Source organism: Mirounga leonina, unplaced genomic scaffold (genome assembly GCF_011800145.1).
Source record: "Mirounga leonina isolate KUSES-001 unplaced genomic scaffold, KU_Mleo_1.0 Mir_125, whole genome shotgun sequence".
Classification (NCBI taxonomy): Eukaryota; Metazoa; Chordata; class Mammalia; order Carnivora; family Phocidae; genus Mirounga; species Mirounga leonina.
The window spans coordinates 58,209,508-58,231,668 of NW_023270305.1; the positions used below are offsets into that span (position 1 = coordinate 58,209,508).

Here is a 22,161-nt window from a genome sequence, read left to right on the forward strand (position 1 = left end):
TATAGCCAGAATTACTGTCTCTCTCCTCCGTTCCCTTGAAGACTCTGTTTGCATGGGTCAACAGTCTACTCTCTGCCAGGTACTATAATTTGCTTACCCATATTTTCTTTGTTTTACAAGACTACGTCCCCAAGGGTACGAACCTTGTGTCTGGGGAAGCCCTGTGCTGTTCCACCTCTCAAATTCCTGGTGTGTTGTCTTGCATAAAGGGGGTCGTCAGTAAGTATTCACTAAGGGAACCAGTAAATGTATAAAGATGCCAGGAGTTTGAGGTATGGCAATATTGGGTGACACGCTTAACTTGGGACAGACAGAAAAGAGAATACAGAGGATGACTCTTAATTGATAATCAGGTTATTTTTCAAAATGCATTCACATGTGTGCCTTCTATCTTCCTGGCAGCCCTGTGTGAGGCAGTATCGTCTCTCTTAAAGACAAGAACACTAGGGCACAGGGCTGGGAAGCTCCCTGCCCAATGTCACCGAGGCAGCCTATGGCAGTGGGGACCAGAACAGCAGCTACTGTTTCCACCCTAGTAGTCCTTGTAGCCAACTCTGCATCTGCTCGGCCCCATCCAAGTAGGCCCCAAGGAGAGAGAAATGGAGGAAGGCCCACCCCCCCCCAAAAAAAAGAAAAAGAAAAAGAAGAAAAATGCTGGTCCTGTATGCAATTTAATAAACACAAAATGTCTACATAATTGGGAAGATGTGAGCAGGCAAAAACCTTGTGGTTTTGTAACTTGTCTGCAACTGTATCTCAGCTGATGCTCTCTGGGGCACTGGACAACTAACAATAGCTAAGGACAAATAATCAAGATCAAAACCACAAGATAAGTGACATCACTGCCTTTTTTTAGCTCCTTGTCTTGTGATCTGGGGAACATATATCCCGTTTTTCATATTGGGAAGTGATTAGAAAGATTAACTAATGAGAAAGTTATTAAAAAAAAAAAAAGGTTATTTAGCACAAAGAGCTATGGCTGAGAAAGAATGTCTTCCCATAGTTAAAACAGGGGTTAAGAAGATTAATCACAGCCCAAGGAATTTTAGTTTTGTTTATATTAAGAAATCATTTAATGGGTTAGCACAAAGATAATTTTATCTCCGCTTCCTGTATAGTGAACATATCAGTGAATCTAATGCATTGGGAAATAGCAAGCCTGCTTGGCAGCCTCATGACCTCGATCTGCCCGTGGGGAGTTAAACTTCCTGTTCTATATTTATAAGAAGTTTAAACTTTCACTCACAGTTTTCTCTCTCTAGTATTTGCTCACAGCTAAGAGCTGCGATCTAAAAAGCTCCAGTACTACAAACAAATCCTCTTATATTTCAAATGCTTTTTCAAAGTAAGAAAAAGTGCCTATGACAGCTCCTGCTAAAAGCCTGGAATTAGGATTTTGTTAAGTAAGGGAGCTACAACCTGAGGGAATGCCCCACACAGGTCAGCTCCATGGCACCTGCAGTCAGTCTCTGGGGTCCTGCTGCACGGACTCCGAGTAGAGGGAGCAGTTCCGGGCAGGGCGTGGATGCTCTGCCTCTAGGCAGTCAGCCCTAAGAAGAGACTGTGAGTCCTAACCCTTCTTCCACCCACACGTTCCCGCTTCCTGACGCACCTTCCTCACTTAAGCTCTTCTTGCTCAAAGCAAACACTGCGCAGCCTCCTACAAGCCCCCCACCCCACCCCGTCTGTACGCATTCATCCCAAGGCTGCTTGCCACCTTGGGACGAATGTCAGTCAAAAAGCATTCACTGAGAGTCTATAGCAGGTTCCCTTCATTGAGCATCACTGCTAAGAACTTTCAATGACTGATGAATAACCTCTAAAAATAGGGCCCCTACCCACCTTTCCAGTGGTAATTCTATTATTGCTCTAAACACCACTCCCAATGAACTGTTAGTCCCCAAACACACCTTCCTTGCTCCTGGTTCTGCATCTCTGCTCATGCAAGTGCGTCTGCCTAGCAAGCCCTCTCCTTTCCAACACGTTTAAATCATACTTGTCTTTCAAGGCCTTTTCAAATATAATCCTTTGCACAAATCCTCAAGTAATTCCCACACCAAAATTAAGCTCCTCTTCCTGGAATAATTCCCAAAGCACACTGCACAAATAAACTGACAGCAGATTTTCTACTAGCCCCTCACAATATATTAGAGATGCTAAAAGTCCCACCTTTCATCTCTCCAGTCCTTACCTTCTGGATCCAACAGTTTAGTGAGGCCAAGGTGCTGCTCTGCCAGGTTGAACGCATTCTGCAGATTGTAGTGTGCATTGGATTTCTTTAGTTTGTCAAAATCTATCAGGTCAGGCCTATGCAGAACAAGAGTGGAACATGACAAAAACCATGGCTTAAGAACACATATGACCAATGCGACATGATCATTACTCCAAAAATGGTAGAAACTACCCCTTAGCAGGCTAAAACTCTCTATTATTATTTAATCATCAAACAATGAAACCTGATTTTTGAACAAACACTTCAAAGTTTATTAAGAGAGCTGAAGATAATGAGCAAACTTGTTTGTCTGGGAGAATTTACATACTCTCTCACATTTTCCTCACATGGAATGCAGGAATTCCCACCGAGGCGCAACATCTAAGGCAATGGATATGAGGGTCAAAAGTCACCCAGATGTGGGCAGAAAAATGTCAACATTCTACCCCAAAACTGTCAGTATGATTTCTGAGGATGTGACTTACCGGTGTTTGTGTATCAGTGCGTTGAAGGCCATGCCGTCCCTCCAGCTCGTGGTGAAATTGTGAATGTTGACGTTCGGGTACCTAACAAAGACAAAGCATAAGAGAAAAGGCAACAGAGTTACCAAATAAAGATTTACAGTTTTGCGAAATGCAGTGTTTAAGAAAAAGCTTGTAAGTACTATTAAAATGTGAGGCAATGAATATCAAAAGGACAATCAAGTCAGAAGAAATACTGCTTCAACTTCAGCTTTCTAGAAAATAAAAATAAAATACATATCCACGTGGCTTTTCTTTCTTGGTAAGTCAATCCGGACAAAAGATGTGAACGGAGTCTTAAATTTAAAACACCATGGTTACAAAGGAAAAAGTGACCACAACCCCCAGAGACCTCTGAGACCTCTTTGCCTCCACTGGCTTTCCCCTCTGCCAGCAAAGATACCAGGACCCTGCAGTCACTGAGATCTGAATTCTGGGGAGACAGCAAGCAGCTGTGATTATCTATTCATGAGACACTCAGCTTTCTTTCTGAGATCACTGAATTAAATAAAGTTTTATAAACCAAGTATCTCCCTGAAAAACTTCCCTCTATTTGAGACCTACCCCTATTCACTCAGCTATTCTATGCCATTTACAGACTTTGTATCTCTGGCTGATTAAAGGCTTCTAACTAAGTTGATCCCCTTATTAGGAATACCCTCTTTATGAGCTCCATACTTACCATTAATCACGTCCATTACAAGCTACAACTGTCCTCAAAGTAATTCTAAGTAACTCTCTAGTTACCCTGGTAGGAAATCGTTTCTAAGTACCACGAGACCTAACAATTTCAGTAACAGAACAGATGCAGTTCTCTAAAAAGTAATTTCACTAAAACTTCAAAGGAAGAATAAAAGGAAGGAAAACCAACACAGGTAATGTATAAAGACTACTCTTAAGTTGACTGCACAAAGCTTCCCCAAAGCAGCAAAAATTAAGAGGAGGAGAACACCCCCAACTGCTTTTTTAAAGTACTGTGGACGTGATTCTTCAACATGGTTTCAGGGTTTTAAAATACAACATATACTGCTCTCTGGAGCTTCCCTGATAGAGAGGGAAACTCCTCTCGTGCTGTGAGCTAGCTGCAATATCAGCCATCAGCTGCTTGCGAGTTAACGAGCCTTCTTGATGGAAGCAGTGGAGGAGACGGCCGTCAGCGCCGCAGAGAGGTGGCTGCAGTGGCCCGGGGCCCCCGGGGGGTTCAGACTCACCCCGCTGTCTTCATTTGGCACCACAACAGTAATGCGTCCTTGGCAGATTTCTTCTCCTTGTTGTCTTCAGTCTCTACACTGATGTCTTGGATCTAAGATTGACAAACAGAAGACGAAGACATGGCTCAGCTGCGAGGAACAGCCACTGAAGAACCGTTCTACACATACACGAAGAGTAAGCTTCAGATCACAGCCCAGCTGCGCAGACTGTCTACTGTGCCAAAGAAATCTGCTTTCTTCAAGGTTCACCTCACCGCAACACCAACCAGGTTTTCCACTTTGCACACAGATAGGAAGGAAGTGAAGAGTACTTACCTGCACGCCGTCCCAGAACCCCCCCCATTAGGGGTCACTTCTAACCTCAAAAGAGTCCATCTTCCCAACTACAAGTGCTCACTGTGAACACCCTGGACCTCGCCAGACCCCAGAAGAATCTTCGGTTCAGTTTTTTAGAACCAAATGTTTTTCACACTAAGGTGCATGTTCCTCTTTGATGAGGACAGCATATATACCTTTTCCTAAAAGCAGACCCAAATTCTCAGAGAAAACATGCACATGTGGGCTTCCATGGTCGGTGCTATAGTCTGAGTGTCTGTGGCTCTCCCCAACTCTTATGTTCAAATCCTAACTCCCAAAGGTAATGGTATTAGGAGGTGGGGCCTAGCAAAGGGTAGGATCCTCATGAACAGGACTAGTGCCTTATTAAAAAAAAAAAAAGGGCTCCAGAGAGATCCTTAGTATCTTCCACCACGTGAGGGCCCAGTGACAAGTTCACAAGCCAGAATAGGGCCTTACCAGACCATGCTGGCTTAATCTCAGACTTAGCCTCCAGAACTGTGGGAAATGAATTTCTATTGTTTGTAAGCTACCTTGTCTATGGTGTTTTGTTATAGCAGCCCGAATGGACTAAGACAGTCTGCATTCATAAGCCACACATGGAGAGCATAAAATCAGTATTATACACAGAGCCTGGTCTACTGGCACCAATGTCAGCCTGCCTGGGTCTAAAACCTGTGTGTCCCCGGGCCAGCTCTGCAGCTTCCCACCTGAAGAACGGCAACAGCAACAACGGCTGTCTCACCACGCTGCTGTGCACTTACGCGGAGCAAGAACATGAAGTGCTGAGCTCCTAACGAGGAACCCGTAAATGTTACTGCCCTACCAGTTATGTGATTTTAGACAAATGCTCTAAATACCCCTCTGCCCTTAGGTTCTTGCCTATAATACTACAGTGTGGGACGGGGATGGTGTTGGCCTAGAAGGCCGCCCGTCATCTTTTAGCTCCAACTATTCCAAGCTTCCCTGCCCTGGTCCGTCATGGGTCTTCCTATTTAATCTAAAGACATGCCCCAGAATTCTTTCTGGAAAAGAGATAGAAGGATAATATATAAATACAAGATTAAAAAGTTAGGAACTTTCAACTAGGAAAAACCCCTAGAAATTGTAATAATTATACTTCTAAGAAAATTACCCTTTTTAAACTATGCTAAGCATGTGAAGTATGAGTCTGCATAAACTCCAAACTCTACTATTAGGATCAGTAGTTCTTGTGGAGAAAGTAAATGTGAAAGAATAACCTTATTCAAGGGGTAAGACACAGACTCATCGGGAAAGGCAGGTAGAATTCTACACATTAACCCCTGTCGACCTTCTCATGCTTGTGTGTGAAGAAGGGAATCTATTTTCAAACTCGGTCGTTTAGAAACACAGTCTATCCTTCTGAAAGTATTTACAGGAAGCAAGACTTTCTTTCCAGTTTCTCACAACATCCTTTACTCTCTCTTAAATGGACAACAGAATGAAACCTATATGTCATCATTAGTATTTAATGGATATCTGCTATGCACAGACAGGGCAGGGCAGGTCCTGAGAGCTCTGGACACGCGTGTGTGCACACACACACGTGCGCACTGGGAATGTAAACAAGGCTGTATATTCAGGAGTTGGGGGAAAGAGAGATCTCTGTGGAATGTGGAGAAGCTTCACAGAGGAAGCAGAAAGTGAGCTGGGCCTTGGCCGATACAGAATCAATACCTATTTGTGGAATGGGTACTGATTTAATACAGCTGCTAGATGGAGGAAACTAGGTCACATAAGACACCCACACTGCAGGCCATGCAGTGACATCTAGGTCTTCCTAGATTTCTTGCCTTAAAGGAAAGAGAAAGTTCATATCAGCATTTACAAGTTCAATTACAGAAAAAGGCAAGCTGTCAGGAAGCTAATTAGTCCATGACTCAACCCAGTTCATGCTGAGAATCCTGGAAAGGGCTGCGTGTGCCGGCTCACCAACGGGCAATGACCCGATGTGAAGAGTGGCCACCATCAGGATGCCCTTCCACGCTCTGATCACTACAGGCCAAAGGCAAGAGAAAGAGAACTTTATACTCTACAAAATTGAGGTGAAGCTAAAGGAAGGTCCTACTAATTCCACTTCTGTTGGCCTAAGAATGAGAGCTATAATTAATGAATTTAATGGTATTGACTCCATTTTCAAATCATTTAGGAACTGACAGAAACCTACATGAGAGGTCTGTTTGCAAAACTGAGTCACTGATTGTTGTAATTAACTCCATTCACGATTTCATCTTCAGCAGTGGTTCCCTCTTCAGAACTACTTACTGGGAATCACTGGGGCTGTGATCCAGAGAATCTGAATTAGTAAAAAGCTTTCCCAAGGCCTCAGAGGATCACAAGGCTTGGGAACCACCCATTGAGGGAGTTTCTTCGGACAGCTCTGTTTCAGCTCCTACCCCTCCTCCCACATACACACCCAGAACACTGTTAACTCAAACCCACTCCCTGGGGAAATGAGAAAGAAAACGACTGGTTACAGGCTGATTTCAGAGTTTTACGAAGAATACAAAGAGAGCTATAACGTGATTTCTGCTTCTGCCCTTTTTTGGTGAGATTTTTATTTTGCCAGAAAAATCAATCAGACTTTCTATCAAAGGCGTGGAACAGGAAGGAAAGGCAGAGAGAACAGAGCCACCCAGGAGACAGGACTGTTAGGACATCTGTTTGCAGAGTAACCTGACGCTTTGGTAAGAAGTGTTTCCGGCATTTCAATTCTAGCTGCAAAGCGGGAGCAGGAAGCCCTGCCTGGAGAAAGAGCCAGTGACCCGGCCAGAGGTGCTCCACAGGACTGGAATTCTGAGCTCTCTCTTAAAGGGTTAGAAGCAAGCGCTGTAGCCCTGACCGGCCCTGTAATCCTGGATAAGGCCCCTCCCTTTCCTCACAAAGTGAAGAAATTAGAATGACCTTGAGAGTACCTTCTGGCTTAGAGTACTTCTATACTTGGAGCCTTCCCCTCGGGTATAACAAACCCATAAAATTGTCATCAATTCACACAAGCATAAGGCTTCTGCACATTTCCCCTGAAAACTGCTTCCTCACATCCAAAGGAAAATGAGAAAATGAAAATGGAGCCCACCCAGCTTCTCCTAAAAATACTCCAGGATACGTGCTACAACCTGGTGAAGTTCAGTCAGCCTAATGCCAGTAACCTAGCGTCAACCACGTCTCTGTATCTTTGCTCCTGAAAAGCTCAGGGGCAGACACCAGGTGTTTAGAGTGGCAGGCAGGGATGCAGCCCAGAAACCCCCTTATCTGACGAGAGAACTTTTCAGGGGCTGGCAAAACTGAGGGAGGATGTGGTAGCTGCCACGTGCCGATGGCGGCTGAATGCGACACACGGCTCTGCACCCCTGACTCTGGGATGCCATTTCAACCTGGTCTTCCTGGTTCCTCTGCAATGGGGAGAATCCTGGGGCCAAGTGTCCTTACCTGGAAGCGCAGGATGATGGTCCAGATGAGGCCGAGGGTCAGCCGGTGGTTCCCATCCACGATGTCATGGGAGCCCATGTTCTCAAGATGGACTCTCTGCTCCTTCAGGAACTGAAGGGCCTTGTCCACATTCTCCAGACAGTGGATGCGCATTCGTCCCTTGGTGGGTTTAGGCTAGAAACAGGGGAGCAGAAGGTGGAAACAGATCATCTAACACGGCAGACACAAGCTGGGAGCTACTGCCCAGAGTTCGCACGTGCCCGTTCATGCAGCGCTACCCTACCCAAACCAAAACATTCAAAAACGTGTGTGCTCGCTCAGTACAAGGACAGTATTTACCTAACATCCTTACAAGAGCAAAGTTTACTGAAGGGACGGTGATCCCTCTTCAGAGGTTTGTTTAATCCTGCAAGGACACGGGTTACAAATGAGCACAGAGGCTGGAAGGTTAGAGAGAAAGGAACCCAGTCTCCCTAAAGGACTTCAGAGCTACGCTGCCCCCTGACAGTTTTCTGCAGATGCATGGCAACACGCCCGAGGACTTTCTGGCTGCTTTAAACATAAAAATAGGTTTGCTCCTTGCAGGTCTGGGTTGTTTCCTAAGGCTGGCTCAAAATGAAAAGGGGACACACTACCAAAGGAGGAGAATTTCCAAGTGGCAGTTCATGAGGGTGATGCGGAGGGTCGAGAGAAAGGGTGTGACTGAGAAGGATGAAGGAAAAGACAGTATCAGAGCAGTGTAATCTGAATACCCCAATGTCTCTTCCTTTTACCCAGTTCTATCCAATCGAAGCAGCTCTGAATAAATGAAGCAAAAGATCAGGGCACACACCCAGGAAATTCTCCGTGGGTCTCCGTCATCTACTGGGTCTAGAGCAAGCTCATACCTCCACCGCCTGGCTCTGTCCTTTCCTCCTACCCATTTCCCAGCACAGCCCCCACTAGTCCGGGCTGCACCTCAGGCTGACGCTGCTCCCGGCTCTCCCAGGGCCTTTCCCTCTCATCTCTTTTCTTTTCTTTTTTTTATTTTTTAAAGATTTTATTTATTTATTTGAGAGAGAGAGAATGAGAGACAGAGAGCATGAGAGGGAGGAGGGTCAGAGGGAGAAGCAGACTCCCCGCCGAGCAGGGAGCCCGATGCGGGACTCGATCCCAGGACTCCAGGATCATGACCTGAGCCGAAGGCAGACGCTTAACCATCTGAGCCACCCAGGCTCCCCCTTAATGATATCTTTTAACGAACAAAAGATTTTAATTGTGGTGAAGTCCAATTTATCAATTTAAAAAAAAAATTTTTTTTTTAAGATTTTATTTATTTATTTGAGAGAGAGAATGAGAGAGAGAGCATGAGAGGGGTGAGGGTCAGAGGGAGAAGCAGACTCCCTGCTGAGCAGGGAGCCCGATGCGGGACTCGATCCCGGGACTCCAGGATCATGACCTGAGCCGAAGGCAGTCGCTCAACCAACTGAGCCACCCAGGCGCCCCTCTCATCTCTTTTCAATGACCAAGTGCACCTAACTAAGGAGACGGGTCCACCGACACGTGCTGTTTCAAACCCAAAGTGTCCTGGTGCCAAGGCCTGCAGAGCAATGAGCACTAGGCCTTTCTACTAACTGTAGCACAAAGTCAAGTGTGACTCGAAGGGGGGCAGCAAAGGTCATTCCTAACTGAGTGTGAGAGAAACAGTGTGGATGGAATCAGAAGGGGCTAAGGAGGAGGGGAACAGGAAGTAGACTGGGGGCTGTTGGTATCTTCCCAGGCTCCATCAGGTATAACCACTGTTCCTTCAGACTTGATCTTGAAAACCTCAATCGCAAACGCACAAGACCTTTCTCCAAGCCTCTATCTATTCTCTCTCTACAAAATCTCAGGGGAACCTATGTTCCTTTCCACATCCATGTGGGTACAAGGTGTGAGTGGGGCAGGATGGTGATAAAGGTCCATTTCCCTGCAGGTTGACAAGGTCTAATGCCACATCACAGGGACGCCAGTGGATGCGACTGGCCATGCCCAATGAGCTATGGATGGTTCACTGCAGACCCAGATGCAACTCAAGTCCCTGAAAAGCACCAGCCCTTGGAAACACCAGGGCATGAGACACAGGAAGGAACTGGAAAAAAAAAAAAATTTTAGACAAACCTCTTCAGGTAAATGATCAGACTCCTTCAAATGGTTAACAAACAAACCTCATGAACTTCCAAAAGGCAGGAAAAAAAAAAAAAAGGAAAACTTTCAGGAACCACTCCTCTTTTTTATAATTCTCCCCCAAATCAATCCAAGATTGGGGTGTGGGGGGGAGAGGAACTCCCTTTCCCTAAAATTTCCCTACTGCTCACAGCCTTTTATCTTTTCAGTCATCAAACACGAGCAAACCAGCTCTATGCAATATGCTTCTGTTGGACAATTCGACACAGAGGACAACAACTGTGCTGTTGAAAAGCCTATATTTAAGTTACAATTCCACCACTTTCTAGCAAATCAGAGCCTTACTTCTCAACTGTTTACCCATAAACTGGTTAGAATACCAACAATTATCTCAAAGGGCAGTTACATAAATGAATGGTAAACTTATCATTACAGCATTCTCAAACACACAAAATGTCTCTCTACCAGCGAAGGGTACCTCAAGTCTTTTCCTCCTGACAATTCTACTTATAACAAAAAAAAGGGGACTCCCACCTCTCCCCGTGTTTAGATATAATACACCTCTCTGGAGACAACAGGAAATATTTAGGCTCTAGACAGAATTTTCCCACTAAGAGCCTGAGAAGTTGACATACTTCAACTGAAAGGCCAGCTCAAAATCAGGAGAAACAGTCTCCAAACAGTGATGATGATAATACCACTCTTTTAATCCCGACACCGCAAATTAAATTCTGGACTGGAATGAAAGGAAAAAGTGGTAGAGAAAAATGTGGTTCGGTGGTGTCCCGACGGAGGGGAAAGGGTGTGAAAATACCCAAACCTTGAAACTTGGGGCTTCTATACATAGTAAGCGCTCTGTAGTAGTTCAAAGCTTATTAGGAAACAAGTCTGAGAAACATGATTTACAGACATTCTAAATATTATTACTGCTCTGTGGCTACTAATTCACACTGGGCTAAGTACTGCACAGAAACAGTTAGTACACGTGCTTTATCACCTCAGTCCCTTTACCACCCTCACGTTTCTCAAACACTTCCCCACATTTCATCTCCCTCGAAGCTCACTCATCTTCAGTGGCCCATTCACGCCTTCTAAGCCAAATGAGTAAATAAGACACGGTGAGGTTAAATGATTCGCTGGTGGCACAGGAGGACGGGGAGTAAGAAGCAAGAGTAAAATTCAAGACACCAGCTGCCAGGTCTCCTGTTTGCCTCAGGGAGCGCTTCTATCCTGTTTTAGGGCACAGTAGCTGGGCAAGCTTAGGGAGCAATGATGACGGGAAATTAATTTTAGGAAGTATGACTGATCTCACAGAGCTGTACCTTGAAACACAATGGTCATTAAAACAGCAGAGCTCCCAAGATCTAAACATTCTCAGCTGTCACTGACTGAGCAACTACGTTAACCTCTTTGTGAGGTGGTTAATGACGGTCATCACATTTAATCCTCACAGTAACACCATAGAATAATTACCACTTCACGAGGAGAAGACACGGGCTTAGACAGATGGGAGTAATCCATGCCGCAAGGATTCCAAAGCTCATTCCCTTCCTGCTATACCAAGAACCCGGAGTGGTGCACATTTCCACGTGAAAGGAAGCAGACTCAGTTCCCATCTGGCAGATAGGTTTCATTTTTTTTTTTTTTAAGTGCTATTTTTATATTACTAAACTTCCAACCTCTTAAAAGGAAAAGAGAGATAACAATGGAGAAAACTGAACACAATGGAATTAGGGGGAGCGGTGCAGTCCTCAGTAATACACTTTCTTGAGGCCGCGCCCCAAGAGCGGCTGATTCTGCCAAGAAAAGGAGCGTTCCCTGTCTTGCCTCCATTAATTATTGCCAAATTTCCACCAGGACGCTGGTGTGTCCCTACCGCAACGTGTGCCTTTCTGTCCTGGAGGTCACTTCTGATGGGGCGGCCTGAAATGCCATTCCCGTGGAGACAGGATCGACCCCAGACCCGCGTGAGACACAGAAACAAGTGGCCGTTGTGGGGGCAGCAGGAGAACGGTTCCTCTGAGGAAATGCCCATTTTTACGGATCCTTCTTTAAATCATTTTAACGAGCTTCCCTGCTCTTGTAGGCACTTTTCCTGTTTCCCTTCCCAAGGCCCCTTCTAGTCCCAAGTCTTTATCAAGCACAGCTCTATCCTAGGCCTCACCCCAGGCCCATCTTTTTTTAGACTCCAAAGGAGGAGTGGAAATTACAGGGCTAAAGAACCACCTCTAGCACCTGACAACACAATTCCTATTGCTTATTAGAGCAACTTGTCCGAGCCCTGCCTCGGAGAAGCAGTGTGACCTTGGGTAAATCCACCCTAGTGGACCCAATGCCTTTAGAAAGCAACAAAGGAGCTGGATGGTCCCCGGTCCACCATCTGCCTCCACTGCCTGCCCATCCTTGAGTTTGAATCTATTATCCCCTGCAGAGTGTCAGGATCTGCAGAAGTACAGAATACTCATAATGGCAGGGCTTCTGTCAGAGCCTAGAGATGGCAAAGAGAAAACAAATGTGTCCTAGAGCGATCTGGCCTCCTTGAGTCAAAGAGGAAGACGCAGGGGAGGATTTCTGGCAGGGTGTTTTGGTAGGCCCCCTGAGGTTTGGGCCATGTTGTTCCACCCTGGAACCCCCACTCCCTCAGATTTTCTCTATGGGTGTCCCAAGTCACCTTGAAGCCATCTGGAGCAAGAGTTCTCCAAGGGTTGCAGGGTGGACAGAGCACCAGCCCTGGGAAGTGGGAGAGGCAGACTCTAGGACTCTACCTGCCATACACTAGCTGGATGGCCCGGCTGGCCACTTACTCTGACGCTCAGTACCTATGAAATGAAGGGAGCTAACTTAGTGGTCACCAAAGTCACTTCCAGCTACAAAATACAACATATGTGCCGGAGAGCGGAAGGCTTACTAATGTGCAAGGTGAATTCTCACGTGCCCACTGATCCCTTGCTCCGTTAAAGAGGAAATGGAGGAAAGACACCAACTGGTCTCCATGTACCAATGTGACAGACACTTGCTTATGTCTTTGTCTTTTAATCAAAAATAGTTTGACCACACACACACACACACACACACACACACACACACACACGGCTCTACTTAATTCAGATGATAGGATGGGAAGCACTAAATCCAGTCTCCTCCAATACAATACATAGCCAAACTCACTTCACACTAAGTCCCCCGTCAAGTTTTGAGCTTTCACGAGTATAAATGATTCTTTTCTGGTTAGAATTAATCAAGGAATAACACACTGTGTCCCAATAGGTCCTGCCTGTCTCCTCACTGACTGGGACCTCTCCCAATGAGTATTTCTCTCCAGGAGGGCTCAGCAGGAAAGGAGGGCACCAACAAACAGGAGAGTGGACTGGAGGCCAGGTTCTCTGACTTACTAGTCACACTGGCCCTGGGCAAGATCCTGGCGCCCTCTGCCTAGTTCTTCCATAAAACCTAACTGCCCACTTCATTAGACTGTGAGAACTCAGTGAGATTGCGGACGTGACAGTATATACTAAAAAGCAAGACACGCTCAAGTTACCATCATCAGTCTTTCCAAAAACGACCTCCAATTTAGCTGGGATGCTTTCCTACCCCAGGTCCTTCCTGATGCCCACGAAATGCGCTCCTCACTCTTCCTCACAGCAGACACCTGACCCTTATCTTCTCCGGCCATCCACACCTGAACCCCTCCCTCCTGGATCCTGCTTGGAACCCCACCCACTTGCCATCCAGAAGGCTTGTTGCCCCTTCCCAGCTCTAGGGCTCTGGGACCATTCACTCGGTCCTTTATGGTGCATACCTAGCACTATTAATTCACGTTTTGCACTTTTTGCAGTTAAAATTAGACTGCAATTTAAGGGGGTGTTCCTCTGTGGCTGTTCGTTCAAAACAAAAGAAAATTCTCCCAAACAAATGATATGACAAACAACAGGTAGATTCTGTGGCCAGTTCGCAAAACCCCATCTCAACAACAACACATGCCAGTATGGCTCTCCTAACAAAGGCTTTATGTAAAATTCACTTGGGCGCAGTTCAACACAGGGTTTAAGGCTTAACAAATCTCACGGTAAATCTATCTTCCCCACCTAGCTCAGTCTGTTCTGGAATTAACGGTGGCAAAGAAAGAAAATCCTGTTGATTTCTCTTCTTTGACGCTGAGTAAGAGAGTAAGACGACAGAATATCAGGAAAACAACAGGCAAGCAAAAACCAGTGCTATCTGCAACTGGAAATGGCAGGAGCTGGGGGGGGGAAGGGCAGAGGTGTTCAGAAAACCCTGTCCTCTCTGGGTCAGAGGTGAGCGCTCCGGGGGGAGGGAAGAGTGTTCAGAAAACCTTGTCTCTGCATCAGAGGTGAGTGCTCTGTCTGGCAAGAACAAAGCAGAAAACTGGCGGCCTTACTTAGAAGCATTCTTCACTACTGAGGTCCACGGAAGCACAGGCAAGCCTCAAACCTGGGTTGTGACCTGTGGGCTCCACTTCACCCCCAAAGTCTAAGCCTGACAATGTTATTCCCAAGGCCCTGGAATCTGGGACCAATGACAAAGTAACTGACACAGGTTCTGTGGCCATAGCTTTGATCTGCTCAGCTGATGCTGAAGTCAAGGGTGGGCCTGTATTTTTTAAGGGAATTTTTAAGCAACACCTTCATGAAGAGTTACAGTCTACCATAATTTCGGAGTAAGATATTGGGAAAAAAATTTTTTTTTAGTCAACAACCCAATCCCACCCAAGTATGAAAAGCTTTCTGGCTCAGCCTCAGAGATTCCTCATTGCTCCACAGACTGATATACCAAAGGCAAAGACAGGGACATCTCCAGACACAGGTCCTGTCCAAGCCAGGACCCCAGAAGGGGATTTCTGCCTTCTGACGTTCCCCATACAGCAGTATCAAGTGCCTTGATAACCCAAATGCCTACTTAAAACCTTTTCAGGGGTGCCTGGGTGGCTCAGTCGTTAAGCATCTGCCTTCGGCTCAGGTCATGATCCCAGGGTCTTGGGATCGAGTCCCACATCTGGCTCCTGCTCAGCAGGAGGCCTGCTTCTCCCTCTCCCTGCTTCTCCCTCTCCCACTCCCTCTGCTTGTGCTCCTGCTCTCGCTGTCTCTCTCTGTCAAATAAATAAAATCTTAAAAAAAAAAAAAAAGAAACTTGTTCAAATGTAATTCGAATTCTACTGAACCGAAAGGCAGATGGGGTTAGGGTGGAATTGTCTGGGTCGTTAAGCTAATGTTTCTTTGAACTTCACTCAGTAAAAATCAGACAAATTTCCTCCTCTGTAAAGAAGGATTAACTGCCTCCAAGAATTTATTAATAACGTAAATTTAGATACTCTAGTTTTTCAGACATTCATCTGTTATACACTGCCAAGCTGACGGTAAGGCATGGAGCTAAAATGCCGACTGAGACACAGGTCCAGATGGAAGGCAGACGTTTGTATCACACAGGGTTTGGGGTCACTGGTGCAGAAAGCCCAGAGCTGACTGAATGCTATCTGACCATACGCGTTTAGCTGAGGACAAGAATTTACCCACGCAGGGCGCCTGGGTGGCTCAGTCAGTTAAGCGGCTGCCTTTGGCTCAGGTGATGATCCCAGGGTCCTGGGATCGAGCCCCATGTCGGGCTCCTTCCTCAGCGGGGAGCCTGCTTCTTCCTCTCCCTCTGCCTGCCGCTCCCCCTGCTTGTGCTCTCCCTCTCTCTATCTCTATCAAATAAATAAATAAAATCTTTAAAAAAAAAAAAAAAGAAAAAAGAATTTACCCACGCCTGGAAGCTCTAACCGCCTCATTAGTTCTGTACTCTGAATATGCAAGGATCCTTTGGGGCAGGCCCTCAAGGAGGTCATCTCCTTCAGGGATGGTCTCTAACTTGAGTGTCCGGCAGCCTCCACTGCCAATAGCAGAGAATAGTTTTGTGTCCCCTCCAGAAAATTCCGTGAGCCAAATAAACCATGGGGCCAAACAGGCTGAAAATCTTCAGTCTGAATGAACAAGAGCTTTAGCTCACTCTATCTATGGTATTCTTATTTTTGGAATAAGAAGATTAATCAGACTGCACAACCTATAATCAGGGTTGGCTGTGAGGAATGAATAACCAAAGAAGCTAAGGCACTTGGGGGTTCACAAAGTGGTATGTCATTGCTAAACACAATTTCTGGCACTGACTGCCTGAGAGGTTGGAGATAGTGCCCATCCTATGTTCTTCCCCACCCCTACTCTCCTAGGTCTCTGGGTGGCTTAAAAAAAAAAAAAAAGTATTGATAACAGCAAATAAAGAGAGGAGTGGGAGGGATCTACACATGACTAAGAATTATGCTTTGTTAGTTGCTTTCTTTTTCCCTACTTAAGTTCTTGTTACCCTGTTCAGAATGAAGGGCAATGGGACTGATCCCATTTGTTATGTGGATATTATCAAAGACACAATCTTCTTAGTATTCAAGAATTATGGACCTTCAAAGGTGAACACTTCGCTCCCTACAGCCTGGAAGACTGAACCCTACTGGAACCAAAATAAATGTTCAAATTAATTTCTATCCACATGAACTTTAAATAATTTTTTAGCTATTTTCAAAAACAAACAAAATAAAATCAATCAATAATCACACTAGACATTTATGAAGAAAAAGATGAGTTGAGAAGTAGGGGAAAATGCCTGCTTATAAAAATTAAATTTAGGGGCATTTGGTTGGCTCAGTCAGTACAGCATGCGAGCCTTGATCTTGGGCTTATAAATTTGAGCCCCACATTGAGTATAGAGATTATTTAAAAATAAAATCTTTAAAAAAAAAACAAACCAAAAAAACCCAAAAAACTAAATTTAAAGGTGCATATCACAATAATTCTACCCTAGGTTCTCACACAAGACACACTTCAAAAAAACGAATCAAAATGCAACAAATGACAGGTCTTTATCCTCTGCACATGAGCCCAACTGCCCCCAATCTCACCCTCTTGAAACTACTTTCGGGGCAGCCATCATGGTCTTGAGCAGAAGCCTCCTTTATTTTTTTGAGTTTGGTTACCTTGACCCAAAACTCTCAAAGAAGATGAGGTAACAAGACCTGCATGCTTGAGGAACAAAGAGCAGAGACAAAACTCACTATAGGCGAGATGGGGCCTCACTATCTCTTAAAGGACTTGGTTCTTGAACACAGGGGCAGGGAGAGAGAAAACTCTGTTTTTACCCAGGCTCAAGAGGCAATTCTGTTGGTAGGCTAGTAACAGGGCAGAGGTGTATGGGTCGGTCTGCATACAGACCCGTGCGGCTGTCAAGTTCCAGGGTGGAGCTCAAGTTAAAAATAAGGCTTTCTGGCAGCCCTGCCAACCAGCAGCGTCATAGTTTCCCGGTGATGTCACTACAGGTGTGGGGCTCTATCCCTGGGTGTCAGCATTTGGCTTGGTCCCACCACCACCTATGGAACTACATGTGCTCTGGTACAATTTAGCATCTATTTTCAAACCGAGACCAGACAAAACCTGTTGGGTCAGTTACAGGGACTGCTTTAAGGTTCATAAACAAAAGTCACATCAGAGACAGCCGCAGTACCTCTGGGAAAGAGAATGGGAATAGAACTTTGAGTGTAGGCTGACAATTCCCCTGCCCAAAAAGGCACCACGAACTGATCAGAAGCTCTGTGTTTCCAAGGAGATGACAAAACACCAGGCTCTCCCTCCACCCCCAAAATAAAAAGTATGCAAGGAAGAAAGCAAAAAACATCAGAGACTACTGAATTCAATTCTTGCCACCTTGTAACGGCAGCTCAGATTTTCCAGACCATCTGTAAGAAACAGATTTAAAATTATTCCATGACCTCGTGGAATACAGATTCATCTTGGAGCCAGTGCCTGAGTCTGGCCCTGCAATTTCCAGCACCGTGCCCTGTTTCACAGCCAAGATCTTTCAGACCAAGGGTAGTAACCTCACAAATTACCAGAATGAGGCCACTTAATTACAGTTCAAGAGCATCAGCTAGACTCACAATGGTACACAGTTTTCCCGACATGCTCATCTCACTATCAAGGTTCTCCTTCTCAAAAACATCAATCATTAATTGCAAAATTCATCAGGAAACACAAGTCCACACTTGATTTTTCAAAAAAATTCTCTGACCTATGGTGCAAAGTCACTTAATAACAGTGCGACTTACCAGCCTCTCTCCAGAGAGGACCTCCAGGAGCTTGATGAGCATCCGTCCATCTCGAAGGTCAGTGTACAGGTCTGTGATCCGGCAGGACACTCGGGCGAGGTGGGAATTGACCCACTTGGTGAAGGTCTTCTTTTGCACAGCTTCGCGCTCATCTGCAAGCAGAAGAGAACTCACTTTACCATCAATTACAGCATGGCCGCAGCAGCTATGTGCTAAGCAGGGTCAAAAGACCCCAAGGGAAGAACAGGAAAACTAAACTCTGAATGAAACCTCAACTTAGCTCCTCTTAAGCAAGATCAACTCTTCAGGAATGTAAGAACCATACAACCCTTGAACACACCCAAGCCTCTCAGTGTACCACCAGCAGAATATCCTCGCTCTCATTCACTTCATTTTCTTTGCTCTCTGCTGAAGAGGCCAGAGGATACAGTGGATCACAGGAGGGGTCCAGTGCAGCCCTGCCCAGTAGCATAACATTTGGTCAAGTTTCTAATGTATACGTTGCGGCTACTATTATTCCGCCAAAAGGCGTGTGCTAGGCAAGTACACAATATAGGGAGGGATGTGGGGTAGAAAAGCTAGGGAGACAGCAAGAAATTGCTTCCCTCATGTATAAAGGAAGATGAATTCACTCATGACCTTGATTTTAATGACACTCTTACCTGCCGAGTCACACGTCCCATGAATAACAGAGAAAATGGCAAGCAACTTGGTGAGGTACAAAGAGATCCGGCTGGGCACTGGGAGAGCAAGGCCTGGGCCCAAGGTTTCACCAAAAATGTGCTGAGATACTGGGTTCAGGGTCCCCTTCCATAAGATGGGTGAACAGCTATGATCTCCAAACTTCAACCATTCATTGAAAATTCAACTGCTAGTTTATGGTCTAGAGTGTGGTAGTTGAACATCCAAGTGATCCAGGAAACAGTATTAAGTTTTTCAAGCCTCAGTGATCAAGTTCTGTCCAATTCAAAGCCTAGACACATCTGCCCAGAACTGGCCTTTCACATCTGTACAAACAGGCTTCCAAACTTCTTGCCTCTGCAGAATGTTCTAAACGCAGGCTGCTGAAACCTTCAACAGGGATGCAAAGAATATACCCTGTACCCATTTGTACTCACTATTTTCTACAGATACCCTTCTGTCAGTTACTCACCCCACTTCTGGTTCTGTAGCATGAATTTGCGCCCAAAGACCCAAGATCTACTCCTTCCAGTGTTAAGCCCAAACCCACCAACGTGTTTATGCATTAATCTACAAAAAAGGGAGCAGATCCCCAAAATTTTTTATGTATTTCACCACTACTAGGTGACAACTCAAAAGCCACCCTTGACTATAGGGCATGTACCTGGTGGCATGGGGATACTGGGATCCCAGGCTGGACAGAGCATCCTGGGAGGTCTGCCTGGAAGGCTTCGCTGAGGCCTCCAGCTACCCTACCACAGGGAGGGAGCCAGGCGGAGCCAACAACGGGTGAGCCTGTACTGCGGCCAGCCTGGCAGGTGAGGCAGCTGGCCACCTGCTGCGGTGAGCAGCTCCTCCCAGCTCAGCCTTCCCCTAAAGGAACAGTCTGTCCAGAGGGAAAGAGGGCCTTTCCCCGGGACAAAGGCCAACCCAAAACAGACAGAGGATCAGAAAGGGCAGGACTGAAGGAACGAGAAAAAGGTAGTAAGGGGGCACAGTGAGATGAAAAAGGAGCTGTACCAATAACATCATGAGAAGTCACAGAGAGATCACATGCATTATTAATCACACAATCATCATGATGGACAGCAACTTCATGACACTGACACAGGGAGCTGTATTTTTTGCTGAAAGTTGGCGGTTTTGAAAGCGGGTCCAGAGCAGAATACAAAAATATTAAGCTTCTCCTAAGTACATTTCACAGATAGCAAGTAACTCCTGGTTCAGATGTTTTTAGGGTCAACGAATTTTTTTTAATTGTAATACATTTTATGTGCTACACTGGAGTTGGAAGTGTCTTTAATAAAGCCCTTGATGGGTATCGAGGCTGTTATTAAAGGGTTTGGGCTCGGGCGCCTGGGTGGCTCAGTTGGTTGAGCGACTGCCTTCGCCTCAGGTCATGATCCTGGAGTCCCGGGATTGAGTCCTGCATCGGGCTCCCTGCTCAGCAGGGAGTCTGCTTCGTCCTATGACCCTATCCCCTCTCATGTGTTCTCTCTCAAATAAATAAATAAAATCTTTAAAAAAAAAAAAAAAGGGTTTGGGCTCAAAGTCACTACACCACACCCAGCCTATCAAGGGATAAGATCAAAATGAGAACCTGCTTGGATTACGGTATTTCTAAATAAACAAGCACAAAAGGTGTTCCTCAGCCAACTGTCACTCCTTTGGGTGAATCTCACAGTACAGAAACACTCCTGGCTTCTTTCAGGTTCTGAATTAACAGGTTCCTTTACGAGGGGATTCCAGAGATTTGCTTCAAAAGACAGTAAGTGCACTCGCCCAGCACCCAGTTCTGAGTGACAGTCCAACCCCGACTTTCCTCCCCTAGGAGGAGTCTGCTCCACTGAGCAGAAATAAAACTCTTCCACACAGCCTGAGGATCTGTGTGAGGCGGGCTCCTCAGGTCCCCAGCAACTCCAGGAAGGGAGAGAAGAGAAGGAAGAGGAGAACTTCACGAAAATAAAAGGAGAGGAACAAGAGCTTGCTTTCTTGTCCTCACTCCTGCGTTCTTCTATGCTCCCCACACAGCTTACGAGCAGGCCCCAGGTCACGTAAGCATGCTAGAAAAGTCACATAAGGCCTAAGTTCCTCCAGCTCGCGCCACGCGCTGGAAAAGGCACGGAAGATTCCATCCAAGGACTGGACCAGAACCAACACTCTCGTGATACAAGAGGGGCAGGAAATGGGCTCAGCAGTGAGACACAAGTCCAGTCAGCTTAGTGTGTCCTCTTACAATGGATGGTTCGGTGAACAACAAATACTTCTGAGGCCTGAAGGAGGGGAAAGGGAGGGTAAAAAATCCACCCAGCAGCCTAGCGGAGGATGAGGCGGTGTGTCCTTGGAGACTCCGTCCTTTGTTCCACCCTTCCTGGGAAGGCACGATGACATCACCCCTGCACTGGCAACCCGGTGAGACTTGGGCAGACCAAGCCGGCCGGCGGCCTGAGGAGGAGCAGGCGGCCCCTGGCACGGAGGATGGCAGACGGTCCACAGGCGTGTCTCCACGCTTGAACCGCTGTCACTGTGCCAGACTTGCGGGAGGAAGCGGTGGGAGGAGCCAAGGAAGGACAGCCCACTTCCAGTTCCACCAGTATGAGGCAAACCTGGTAACAAGAAAAGGGAGGCCTCGCAAACCCCATATTGATTTGGTTATTTAGACCAGGGGTTCTCAACTCCCCTCAGGACACCAGACATGGGCAATGTCTGGTGACATTTTTGACTGACGTGCCTGGGGTGGGGGGAGGGGTGCTACACTGGCATCTAGCGGATAGAGGCCAGGGATCCTGGTAAACATCCCACAGTGCAAAGGACAGCCCCCGCAACAAGGAATTACCCAGCTCAAAATGTCAGGCGTGCCCAGGCTGGGAAATCCTGGTGTAGACATTCTGGGCTCCCACCAAAAGGAAGTGGCATTTGTAGCGTCTCAGACTGCACTCCCAGAGAGCGAGAGACCCCCGCGCTGGGGGTTGTTGTTCAGTCATGGCTCTCTTCGGCCCTGGCCATGGCTTTGTGACCCTGACGGTGTGCGCGGTGGCTGCAGCAGGAGCACTCGGCACGCCCTCCACCCCACCCATCCCACGAAGCACTACTTCCTTGCAAGAAAGAGCAGCTGCCTCTGTCTGTGCCTCCAGGACAAGCACAGGGGCAGGAGGCTCAGTCTGGGCCAGTGCAACCGCGGCCACTTCCGTCCCCAAGCCAAATCATGCCTGCATCTGCTCCCAACAAGTTGACATGGCCGAGCCTGACACTGGGGCAGGCTCCCCGTCCCCCCACCCACAGCCCTGCCCATAACCTGCTAAGTGCTGCCTCCCAGGAACAGGCACCTCCACAGCCCTGTTCCCGGGAAGGACCTCTCAGCTGTTGTCAGTCCATGCCCCTCCCCACCACAGTATTTATTTAGAGGGACTAACCTCAGGTCCCTCTAGCATTGGATGAGAGGAGGTGAAGTGCAAAGTGCCC

At 46.5% G+C, this 22,161-nt stretch overlaps 1 protein-coding gene across 5 annotated transcripts in view; it reads right to left on the reverse strand.

Moving 5' to 3' along the window:
- Positions 1–22,161, reverse strand: part of SPTBN1 (spectrin beta, non-erythrocytic 1) — a 195,903-nt gene that overhangs the window by 54,022 nt on the left and 119,720 nt on the right. For all 5 annotated transcript variants that reach the window (XM_035001552.1, XM_035001553.1, XM_035001550.1 and 2 more), the window contains 5 exons: positions 18,019–18,170; positions 7,731–7,904; positions 3,945–4,036; positions 2,698–2,778; positions 2,192–2,307 (listed from right to left, as the gene is read on the reverse strand). In XM_035001552.1, coding sequence (XP_034857443.1) covers positions 2,192–2,307; positions 2,698–2,778; positions 3,945–4,036; positions 7,731–7,904; positions 18,019–18,170 — 615 coding nt within the window. The remainder of the gene's footprint in view (positions 1–2,191; positions 2,308–2,697; positions 2,779–3,944; positions 4,037–7,730; positions 7,905–18,018; positions 18,171–22,161) is intronic.